This window comes from Emys orbicularis, chromosome 6, assembly GCF_028017835.1.
Source record: "Emys orbicularis isolate rEmyOrb1 chromosome 6, rEmyOrb1.hap1, whole genome shotgun sequence".
Taxonomy (NCBI): Eukaryota; Metazoa; Chordata; order Testudines; family Emydidae; genus Emys; species Emys orbicularis.
The window spans coordinates 15,791,672-15,804,035 of record NC_088688.1 but is presented as its reverse complement, the minus strand read 5'-3'; the positions used below and the strand labels follow the sequence as shown (position 1 = coordinate 15,804,035).

The window sequence follows — 12,364 nt, the reverse complement described above, 5'->3', positions numbered from 1 at the left end:
ACTCCCTCCCACTTCCCACTCCCTGACTGCCCCCCTCAGAACCCCAACCCCCCCTGCTTCTTGTCCCCTGACTGTCCCGACCCTTATCCACTCGCATGGGTGGCAGGGTTGTAGAACTTTTGGTGGTGCCCAGAAACCCCCCCCCCACCTGCCTAAGGCTCTGGGAAGGGGGATGGGTGGGGGGAGGAGGTCTGGGGTGCAGGTCCTGGGCTGGGGATTAGGGTGCAGGAGGGGTGCTGGGTGCAGGCTCCGGGCTGGGGCAGGGGGTGGGTGTGCAGGAGGGGGTGAGGGGTGCAGGCTCTTGGATAGAGTTTGGGGGTGGGAGGCAGTGCAAAGGGAGGGGGTGCAGGCTTTGGGAGGGAGTTTGAGGGCAGGAGGGGGTGTGTGGGAAGGGGGGAGGGGGTTTGGGAGGGAGTTTGGAGATAGGAGGGGATGCAGAGGTGAGGGCTGTGGGTCTGAGGATGAGGGGTTCATGATGCAGGAGGGGGCTCAGGGCTGGGGCAGAGGATTAGGATGCGGGGGGGTGAGGGTTGGGGCTGAGGATGAGGGGTTCATGATGCAGGAGGGGGCTCAGGGCTGGGGCAGAGGATTAGGGTGCAGGGGGATGAGGGCTGGGGCTGAGGGGTTTGGGGCATTGGAAGGGCAGGGTAAGGGCAGCCTGTCTTCCCATTAGTGGATGGGGGACGCTAGGACCCGGGGGCAGCAGACAGCAGTTGCCTCTGGCTCTGGCAGTACAAGCAGGCAAGGAAGAGGCGGGGGAGGGGGCAGGGCCGGCTCTAGGTTTTTTGCTGCCCCAAGCAAAAAACATTTTTGGTTGACCCCTCCCCCCCCCCACTGCACCCTCCTGCCGCCCCAGCCCTGGGTCACTGGTAACTCGCTCCCAGGGCGGGTCATTCAGCAGGAATTTTGGATGTGCACAGAACACAGACCGGATTGGTTCCCATATGGTTACAGAACTGCACTAAAGTGGAACAATTTTCAGCTTGTGTGATTGAAGGCTATCTGGATGCATATTATAAGACTGTCCTACATAAATGAGGAAAAGTTGAGGTGCCTGTATTATTCTTTTGTTCCATTCTTTGTTTCTATGGGGAATTTGCCAATGCAATATCACTGTCTTCCTTTTAAACAAATAAAACTAAAACTTAAAATAATAATAATAATAATAATAAAAAAAAGCAATGGCTGTTGAAAATAGCAATTCCAGTCCTAATAACCACTGGGAAGCATTTCTTGCTCAATTTATTCTACTTTTTCGACAGCAAGTTACAGTGGATCAGTATATTTGATTTGGGAGAAATGAAGTAACAGCTGCCCAAATTGAGCTTGAGCACTCCTGAATTTTGAGGGTGTTCAAATCTGGAAGGCAGGTGCTGGATTCCCTTTCTGAATATTAGCTAAATCTGGAAAAGAAAAGTCAATTTCTGCTTCCATGGCTCAGAAGTGTAAATCCTCCTATGTGCCTGGTACTGTATCTAAAGCTGCCCAGTCTAGTAGAGCCTCCCCTCCCTTACTTTTCATTTTAAATTCTAGTGGGATCCACGTACCTGCCTTGCTAGGCTTCAGATAGAGAGGTGCACTGTCCATTTAGTCCACCCAATTCTTTCTTTGGGGGAGAGACCAGGGCTGGGGCGGCAGAAGGTGCGGGGGGGAGGGGGGGAAAGAGCCCAGGCTGGGGCGGCAGGAGGGGGGGGTGGGGGCCAGAGCTGGGGCAGCAGGGAGTGCGGATGCAGGGGGGGGAGAAGAGCCCAGGGCTGGGGCGGCAGGAGATGCGGGTGGGGGGAGAGCCCAGGGCTGGGGCAGCAGGGGGGTGCAGGTGGGGGCCAGAGCTGGGACAGCAGGGGGTGTGGGCAGGGGAGAGTCCAGGGCTGGGCCAACACGGGGGTGCAGGGGGAGCCAGGGCTGGGGTGGGGGGGCGGCAAAAAACCTAGAGCTGGCTCTGTCCCTACCATTTACAGCAAGCTGCAGCATGAGGTTTCAGTTCCACACTCCTTCCCTTTCCTGTTAATTGCGGCCGAGGGAATGCTGGGAAATGTAGTTCTTTCCCTGCTCCAGGGCTGGCTCTATAGGCAGGGAGCTAACCAAGGAACTACAGCTCCCAGGGCTCCCTGTTGTTTCTCAGCTCCCATGCTGGATTCTTGTCCCCCTGCAAATTTGCTGCCCCAAGCACCTGCTTGCTTTGCTGGTGCCTAGAGCCGGCCCTGGGGGGGCCCACAGGGGGAAATGCATGGGGGGGGTGGCAGGTGGAGGCCGGGGACCCATCCAACACTCCCCTGCTCCCTGACTGCCCCCCCCCCGGACTCCCCTTACCATTCTGGCTCCATGTGTTTGCAAAACACGCTGCCCGGTGTGTCGGTTTGTGTGTTACACAGGGCTGCGGACAGAGGGAGGGGGGAGCAGGGGAGGGCTCTGGCTGCTGGAGGCCAATGGGAGCAGCTCAATCGGCCCAGCCACCGAATCAGCAGCTGCACTCTGCATGGGAGGGAGGGAGGCGAGGGAGAAAAAACCCCGGACATTTTAACCTTGTTACCAGTTCCTCCCGGACGGCTATTTAGAGATGCAAAAGCCGGACATGTCCGGGGAAATACGGACGGATGGTAACCCTAAGATTAATAATCTAATGAGATGCGTTTAATCTAGAAGGTTCTCCTTCGCTGTATGATGGACTGAAAGGAAAGCCTAGAATGTGGCTGTTGCAATGACTGCTATTGGCCATTTAACTAAGTTTCTTTCAGTGCTTCCTCTAAACTCCTGTTTTCAGGAGCTTAAAATTCCTTTATTAAAAAACATCCTGTAGTCTATAACTTGTCTAGGAGTGACATGCTCTCTTAGGCAACAGAGATGCTAAGGTACTGATTTTTAAATGCAGCCCTTGGTCAGTAGTGACTAAAAGTGGTTACCTTCTGATAGCTGTCTACTGCTATATGGGAAACACGTTAGTGGCCCTGGTCCAATCCTAAAAGGCAGATATCCATATTGCCGCTGGCTTTTTTATTTTTTGTGTTTAAAAGAAGCTGTGGATTGATTGGCTTTGAAGACTGAACTGTCCACTTACTCACTGGAGATAGTTACTGCAGGTCTGGTTTGAGGTCTCTTGGTGGAATGAGAAGGGGAATCTTACACTGTTGCTTTGTCATAGACCTGTGCTCCATGTTCTATTTAAAAAAATTAAAATCTTCAACTTACAATTGCAAAGAGATCCTTAAAAATGTGAATTCTGATGGAAAGTCAAGCATCTACATTTTGATTGTGTCTCTGCTGTTTTCAGGTCAATGAGGCTTTTGCTCCTCAGTATTTGGCAGTTGAAAAAGTTTTGGGCCTAGACCCTGAAAAAACCAATGTCAACGGAGGTGCCATTGCTCTAGGTCATCCCCTGGGAGCATCAGGGTCAAGGATCACTGCTCATCTGGTTCATGAATTAAGGTGTGTATGTAGCTGAAGCTCTTGATAAAACACGCAACACTGTTTGCAAAGCTGATGCAAGTACAAGGGGTTGTGGCTGGACACTGTATAGCTGTAAAAGCCTCTTCGTCTCCTGCCATTCAACACCCTTCTAGAATCCCTTCACTGGCTTCCCGTCTCTCACTGCATCACTTCACATCGTTGTCCTTAACTTCAGGGTTCCGCAACTCCACTCTTGTTTCCTCCTACTCTCATTCCAATCGTCTCTGCTCCCTTTAGGTCTGATCCTAAACCCACTGAAGTCAATACAAAGACTCCCTACACTTCAGTGGGCATTGAACTAGGCCTTTTATTTGTCACTGTTTGCTCCCTGTTGTCTTATAGTCACACACACACACACACACACACACACACACACACACACACACACACACACACACACACACACACACACACACACACACACACACACACACACACACACACACACACACACACACACACACACACACACCTACCTTGAAAACTCTCACGTCTTGTTCCTCCACTGCTTTCCCTCTCCTTCAAACCTGCTTCCACAAATTCTTCCTGCATTGGTCTCCTCAAGAGTGATCTTTCTGCACTCTTAACGTGAACAGTTTCCTCATGGTTTTGAATGTCTTGAGGGCAGAGACCATGTCTTTCTATTTGTATTCATACTTCTGCAGTACTTTATCAATATTCGGTAATAAAGCAAACCTCCGCTAATGTGCAACTTGCAGTGCAATGCTGCTGTGCTTTTAGAAATTTACTTAACTATAAAATGATGTTCCATCCATGCCACTTAAACTACATTGAAACCCGAGATTTCCAATTACTTTTCTCTTTCGTATCCTGAACTCCAAAGAACAACTCCATCATACTATCCTTTAGAATGCCCCAGATCAATAGGTCTGAATTCCATTGAAGAAACATTTCACTCTTTATGCTTTTGCTTAAAATTTTATATATATTTGTAATGTTCCAAAACACCCTCTCTTTAATTGTGCATCTGAAAACTCTTGATAGTTGTTTCCCAACGCATTTTGACTAACTTCTTTTTGTAGTAAATCAGGGAGACAATTTCTGTTTTCACTGTTCCTGTTTCTGTATAGGCGTCGTGGTGGCAAATACGCAGTTGGGTCAGCGTGTATTGGAGGTGGACAAGGTATTGCTCTCGTTATTGAGAATACAGCCTAAGAGAAATTGGAGACTTCAGTGCATGTCTCACAACTATTTCCGACTGTTACATGCTCACCAAATAAAGGAATAATAAAAAGATAATACCTAGTACAAATACAGAGCACCGCTGTCTAGCTTCATCTGGTGACCATCCTGCAAGATGAAGGAAAGGCCGCGAAGTCCAATTTCTGAACAAAATAACTTGATTGATTTTTTTTTTTTGATTATGTCTTTGTAATTAAACTAAATGTAAAGCCACTATAACCTCTCTCTTCTGAAATATTTCTTCACACTCTTTCCAGTTGAATAAAATGTGTGTCTCATTCCCCCTTAACTCTTCAGGAAATTAGGTCTGACTGTCAAATATCCGCCAAACCTGCTTTACGGTGAGAGTGCCAAAGTCATGCCAATATGGGCTTTGATTATTTTTTCAATCAGTTCTGTTGTCTAAGATAAACATCTTTGAAAATCTGTGTTCCTGCTGCATTGCCAGAAAATGTGGCTGTCTTTTTGTCTGTTTGAAGATTGTTTCTATGTAAAGCAAGTATTGGAGAATACTGTGTGCATTTTGTACTTGCCATATTGAAAGAACTAGGGAAAAAATGTGAAATCTCCACTGTGCCTCATAATAAAACAATAAAAATGATACTGAATTTGTCCTATTGATTTTTGTTTTTCGTCCAAGAAAGGTGCATCAGTGTAATAAGTTTAGATGACTTATTTGGGTCATAACCTTGCCAATATCATTCAGTGCTCAACATTTAAAAAGTCGAACTGTTATTTGAGATGTTGTTTCCCATCCCTGTATTTCGGATGAGGATCTAACTGGTGACTGTTGTATCAATCTGAACCTTCAATGGCAATTGACATACGTCTATAACTCTTTCAATAGGAGTCTGCTGCACACAACTCAGGTGTTATATGCGTTACAATGGCCCACTGTTTACCTTTGTCCTGTAAGACTGTCCCTATGTCACGAGTCATTTAGGGAGAGCAGGTGAGGCAACTGACTGCCTCTGTAGCAAATGCTGCTCCAGCTAGATCAGCAGGAAGTACTAAAATAGCCAACACCATAGCCTTTACTGTACTCTTTCTCCCTGCCAGAGCACATCAGCTCCACAGCTTGTCTGTACGACTCAATTAACATATGTAGGAAACTGGAAGTCACTTTTGAACCCAGGTTGTCTTGCTTCCAGGGAAATTCGGATTACATAGGACATAGCTGACATTAAGGATTGTTGGTTTTGGTGGATGATGTTTGAAGTGTATGGTCTTTATACTATATTTCAGGGGCGTAGCTAGAGTGGAAATTTGGGTGGGCCCCAGCGTAGGGTAGATGAGCAATGACCTGTCCCTGGGACAAGTCCAGACTGAACTTCCCTACACCCGCATGTGTGGGGGGTGTCTGTGTTTTGTCCCAGGGATGTGGCCATGGGTGGGCCAGGGAAGGCAGAGGGGGATGGAGGGGAATTGGGGACAGAAAGGAGATGGGGAGGGGAAGTGTCCTGGGCTGGGTTGCTGTGTGTCCTGTAGTGAATCTCTACCGTGTCTCTGGAGTGTTGGCGACTGAAGCGCTGGCCAGGCTGCACCCCTTGCGTGGCGGCTAAGTGGATGCTGCACCCATGGTCTTAGGATCCATCCAGGTCCCTGGAGTTGCCTAGATTCTCTTTCCTGCTCTTTCTCGGCATCTTCCCCCAAAGCTGCACTCCAGAGCCATCCCAAGCCCGGCCAGGAGCATCTGCCGAGGAGAGTGTACAGTCCTGGGATGGGCTGGGAGCTCTGGGGTATGTCTACACAGCAGCTGGAGCATGCTTAAGTTCTGCTTCCCAGCTCAGCAGGACAGATGTGCTGGCTCTACTGAATAATGTAAAGACATGATAACGCTTGCTGCCACAAGGTGGCCTATTTTAAACCTGTTACAGAGCTTACTGTTCTGATGTTGTGTCTGCCCTGCATATAGTAGCTTTGCTTTTCATTTGAGGCTGGGTCTACGCTACCCGCCTGAATCGGCGGGTAGAAATCGACCTCTCGGGGATCGATTTATCGCGTCCCGTCGGGACGCGACAATCGATCCCCGAATCGACGCTCTTACTCCACCAGCGGAGGTGGGAGTAAGCGCCGTCGACGGGAAGCCGCAGAGGTCGATTTTGCCACCGTCCCTACAGTGGGGTAAGTCGGCTGCGATACGTCGAATTCAGCTACGCTATTCGCGTAGCTGAATTTGCTTATCTTAAATCGACCCCCCCCCCCCTGTAGTGAAGACGTAGCCTAAGATAGAGCCAGGTTCTGTGCTGAATTTCCTCAGGATTTGGGTTATTTGGGCCCATCTCTCATTCTTACTGCTTTTTCAATGAAAATGCAGCATTATGCCGACACCTCTTTTTCATGGGCCAAGGAGCCAGAGCCTCAACTCTCATTGACTTCAAGTGCATTTGACGGTAGTCAGCACTTTACAGGATTGGGCTCAAGTTAGTAATATTGCTCCTCCTACAGTCTGTTGTAGTCTTCTCTAAAAAACTTGTCCAGTAGGTGGGGGTTGAGAGCAGAAGGAGGAGAGGACAGATCATATGTTTGTTCCTACAGAGCATGAAAAGCTAGTATCCTCAAGTCCAAAAAGTAAACTGTTAATTAAACACTTGCCTTCATCAATACATAGACACATTGTGGAGAAACACTGCCTGTGGAGCAGCAACGTCTGTAGAGGTGAGGGCACCTATTTCTGGAATATCTACTAGGAGCTCTGTGTTACACAATCTGATTAAAGGCCTAGTAATTAAGCTTTGCATGTGTATAGCATCCTGAACAGAGGATCTCAAAGCTCACTAAACACACAAGTTTAGGCAAATCTCACAATACCTCTGCGGTGTTGCCAGCACTCTCAATTTCATCATGTGTCTTGCACAAGGCTTTAAAAGGGTCCTCTTGGATTTCTGCCTTGAGTCTCAGGAAGTATATGCTCTTATCCAAAATGGCAGTAATGTCCCACTGCTGCCACCGGGACTGAAGCCAGAGACTCCACTCAGTGAAATAACTGCTATGTCCCTTTCACCTTTGTAGATAAAAGGGAGGTTACCCTAGGAAAGCTGGCCACCGTGTCCCATGTTTCCAAGGGGACTGAAGCCAGGCTTCCCTCAGGAACAGTGGTAGGCCTTTAGTTATCATGAGGAGGCCAGGAAAATGAAAAGGTGAAGGAAGGAAGTGGGGGGGGGAAGGTGGAAATGAGACAGGAAACTGAGTATTTAGGGAGAGTGAAGGGATTGGGTGGTTGACTGAAGGGGAGAGAGTGCTGACTGAAGGGGAGTGTGAAGCAAGAGGGTGACGAAGGGGGTCTGTGGTTTTTTTTTTTTTTTTTTTTTTTTTTTTTTTTTTTTTTTTTTGACAAAATTGCAGTGTTTGCCAACTGCAGACATTAGAAAGTCAAGAATCAGTCCCGTCCCTCGCCCCCACCCCACATTAACGAGATTTAAAAACTATAATTGTTGGGTTATTTTTATTTGATTTCTGGTTTTCAAGTCTTGAGGGACACCTATGGGAAGCCAGTGTAGGGAGAGGAGGACAGTGTTGATGTGTTTTCAATAGGCGATGTTGCTGAAGAGATGTCCTATCCACTATTGTAATAATCTTTGTACAAAATATGCCTTGTGAGGTATCATTTGAAAATGAATAACTTGCTGGTCAATAATATCATGGTGAAATGTATATAACACTATTATATCTAAAGTTATGAAATCCCCCTGTATGATGTTCTTAGCACATATTCATTCAGGATACTTCTGCCTGTGTGGTTTTGAAGAAATATGTGTTTACCTCAATTTACATCTAAGCAGTAAACAGGATCCTCAAGACAGCAGGGAAAAGAGCTGGCAGGAGAAGCAAGGAGCCTCCTTCACCACCAGACTCCATGTCACCTTTTTTACTGTTAGAATAATCTTTGCTTTGCTCAGAAGAATCCACTTCAAAGGTTAACTGGACTATAAAAGAAAGGGTCTGAAATCCCCAAGCTGTCTATCTCTCTTTCACCTGCAAAGACAAAGGAACCAGCCCTTTGACTTTGGGGGAGATCCTGATCTGCAAATTTTGGTCAGCCATATTACTGGGAACATGTGGTAAGGAACCATGTCTTGAACCACGTCTAGCCTGTTAAACTTTAGCTACTAGAAAGTGTTTTGTCTTTATTTCTATTAGAACCATTTCTGACTTTGACTTGCTACTTCAATTTACTTAAAACCCTATCTTCTTTTGCTGATAAACTTGTTTTATCCTTTAATCTAAACCAATCCAGGGCTGTGTTTAAACTGAACTGTTTGGTAACTTGAGTTAAAGTAGCACACTGTTGACTATTGATCCTTTACAGCGGCAACAGACCTTTAATATCTGAACTGTCAGGAGATGGCTGGGCAGTGCAGAACACATGTTTTGGGGGAAATTTGGGACTGGGAGTGTGGTGAGGTCACCCTGCAAGGCTGGTGGAAGCCAGTGTGTGACTGGAGTGTTGCTGACAGGCTGTTGGGTCAGAGCTGCTGGACCGGGGCTGTGGCTATCCACAGACACTCAAGGTGTGGCCTGCATGCTAGTCGGCTATTTGTGAGCATCTCAGGTTGGGCACTACAAGAGCAAAGCATTGTGAGGCACCCAGGTTGCAGGGCAGGTGGTGACATACCCGCTCCCTGGTCTGGATTGCACCCCAGAATGTGAAACGTGCTGCTGTGTTCTGCAGTAGTTAGATTTTCCGAAGGTGGATTGCACTGGTGTAGGCCAGCTAAGAGGTGATATAACAAATAACCAAGGTCAGGTCATCGTCTTCCAGTATGGACTGGAGTCTCCTAGTCAATTGGAGATAATAGAAGCATCTGGGAGTAATGCTTTATATGTGAAAGTTTTGCGTCAGTGAAGACTACAGGCATATTCCTAAACTATAGACTGACTTGACCAATTCTGGGTGCATGACTTCAACAAAAGGTGACTGCACTGTGGCTGCAAATTCTTCAAAATGCTCTGGCCATCGGCATCACCTCTGTCTTGCTCAGGTTCAGCTTCAACCAGTTGATGTTTGTCCATGAGATGCTCTCATCCAAGTGGTACGACTGTATGTGGTGTTGGCTAAGTAGAGCCATGTGTCATCACCATACTGACACTTGACTTCATGGCACTTGAATCCAGCAGACATGCCAAACCCGTGAAAAAAACTCAGAAATTGGGCTTGTTTTTGGCTTAATTGGCTTGTGAATTGCTTGTTGGCTAGTTTTTGGCTTGTAGCTTGTTGCTTGTTTGGCTTGTAGCTTCTTTTTTTTGATCTGCTGCCAGCAAGCAGGGACAAGGGGGGGAGAGAGTCAGGGGTGCACAGTGGGCCCACCACAGTCCCAGACTGCACGCCGGGGGATCTAGTCACATAGAGTGTTGGGGTTCTTAGGGATTGGCTTGTGTTGGCCTTGTTTTGAAATGGGATTAGCTTGATTTTTGGCTTATTGTCAGGGCCGGTTCCAGGCACCAGCTTACCAAGCAGGTGCTTGGGGCGGCCACTTCAGAGAGGGGCGGCACGTCCAGCTGTTCGGTGGCAATTCGGCGGACGGTCCCTCACTCCTGCTCGGAGCGAAGGACCTCCCGCCGAATTGCCGCTGCAGATCGCGATCGCGGCTTTTTTGTTTTTTGTTTTTTGTTTTGTTTGGCTGCTTGGGGCGGCCAAAACCCTGGAGCCGGCCCTGCTTATTGTGAAAGTCAGGGTGCTTATTTACCACGTGAAAGTTGGCAGCTGTGCTGACCAATCCACATAGTGGCTGCATGTAGATGTTGATTAGGATCGGAGAGAGACTTGATCCTTGTGGGACTACACCAATGGGGGCAGGGAGGTCTAATGATGGAGGTGCAGTTTCCCTCTGCTGCTGTTGCTTACAAGGGTGTCAGTTGTGATGATGCTTTTACTGATTTGGTGACATGTTCAGTAGCAACTGACCTGAGATCAACGAACACACTGGAACACATGCAGGTTTGAATTGCATACCTGGTTATTTTTCTTGCTACCTGTGTGTAGCGGGGTGGACACCTGCTCCTGCCTGAAAGGGCCTGAAACAGCCCTGGGAGAAGGCTGGGGCAGGGAAGGCTGAGCTGATTTGGGGGAAGTGGCTGCAGCTGGGGCCATGCCCCAAACAGACTCAGCTGGCCCTATAAAGGCAGGGAGCCAGGAACTCAGACAGATTCTCTCTCTGCACTTAGAGAGAGAAGGGCCTGGCTGCAGGGAGCTAGACACAGGGTACGTGAGTGGAGCAGGGCTGGGGAAAGGCTGAGGAGCTGGGGAGCTCCAGCCTGGAAAGCCCCAGGCTGCAGCCTAGGAGAAGGCTTAGGGGTACTAGGGGTTGCAGAGGGCAGCCCAGGTTAGGCCAAGACAGCAGGTCCAAACCCAATCTTGCTGATGATGAGTGGCCTATACTGCAGTCTGCCCCAGGGAGCGGGGGCTAGTTGGTGACTGGCAGTGGCCTTATCCTGAGGCGAGGTGGGGTTAGTGGGTGGGGGTTCCCCTGGGAGGGGAGACCCAGCGTGTGTGGGTACTGCCAGGGGGCAGCACCCAAAGTAAGGGGCACTGGGGTCCTGGGAGGGACACAGGAGCCAGCAGAGGACAAGGCGGATCACCAGCCTGCAGAGGGCGCTCCGGAGGCTGGATTGAGCTGATTCCCCAGACGACCAGCAGGATGCGCCGCAGGGGTGAGTCCGACCCCTTACACTGTGTAATAGATAACACGAAATATGGAATGTCATATGTATTTCTTAGTGAGAGGTGAAGTAATAAGATGGGGGTACATTTTTGAAAAATGACTTAGGAGCTTAAGTCCCATTTTCAGAAGTGACTTAGGCACTTAGAAGACCAAGTCTCAGTCTCTTTTGAAAATGGGGCTTAGGCTCCTAAGTCATCTAGGCCCTTTTGAAAATTTCACCCGGTAAATCTACGTTTAAAAAAAAAAAACCCTCCTAGATTCTTTGTTTCTTTGCTGCTTACCATCAAATAAATATTTGTTCATTTATGTCACACAAAACAGGCTTTTTAAAGATGTTACTGATTTCTGTCCCAAATTAATCTGTAAATGGATTGTGGAAAAAAATATATATGTATACAGTAAAGCCCACCAAGGCAGCTTTACCTTGTATGATCCTGACCTTGGCAGCATTTCCAGGCTCATAACGTTACAAGGATAAAATGTTCTTTAGCACCAAGGTACCAAGTCCAAACAAGTATTTTTCCTGTGTCAGGCGTACGTGTGTTATCATTCCACCCATTTTGTCTAGTACAACTGTACTTATGAGGCCAGGAAAAGCTCTCAATCACTCTCTATGAATGTTTGGCCCTGGTACAAGTAACTTCAGAAGAGAGCTGCATAAGATCTTGGGATGGTTTCTGTATAAGAATATTTTTACACTCTATAGTTCTTCTCTCCTAACAGTGGTTTCATTATAGACACTTTCCAGATCTTGAAGGCGTATTGATGAAGTCCAGAAAAAGCTTCAAAAACTAAGTGCCATAATCTAAACAACAAAGATAGAACTGATAGCAGGGGGGTGGTAAATGTATACAATATTGTCAACACTAAGCATTCAAAAATCATGAGTTGGACCCCAAACACCATAAGATCATTAACAAATATTAGACTATTTGCTTCTGGTTGCTGAGCCTTCAGGGTGCACGCCTGTCATGTCTTCACGCTTCTCTGCACAACCAGTGCTAGAAATTGGGGCGTGGAGGGGGTGTTTGTGTTTGTAATGAAAGCTCAGAGTC

The 12,364-nt window shown here is 47.7% G+C and overlaps 1 protein-coding gene across 1 annotated transcript in view; it reads left to right on the top strand.

Annotated features, from left to right (window-relative positions):
* ACAA2 (acetyl-CoA acyltransferase 2) overlaps nucleotides 1–5,249 on the top strand; it is a 36,861-nt gene extending 31,612 nt beyond the window's left edge. The window contains exons 9-10 of the mRNA XM_065406279.1: nucleotides 3,269–3,423; nucleotides 4,536–5,249. Of these exons, the coding sequence (XP_065262351.1) occupies nucleotides 3,269–3,423; nucleotides 4,536–4,620 (240 nt within the window). The 3' untranslated portion in view covers nucleotides 4,621–5,249. The remainder of the gene's footprint in view (nucleotides 1–3,268; nucleotides 3,424–4,535) is intronic.
* Nucleotides 5,250–12,364: the final 7,115 nt, after the last annotated feature.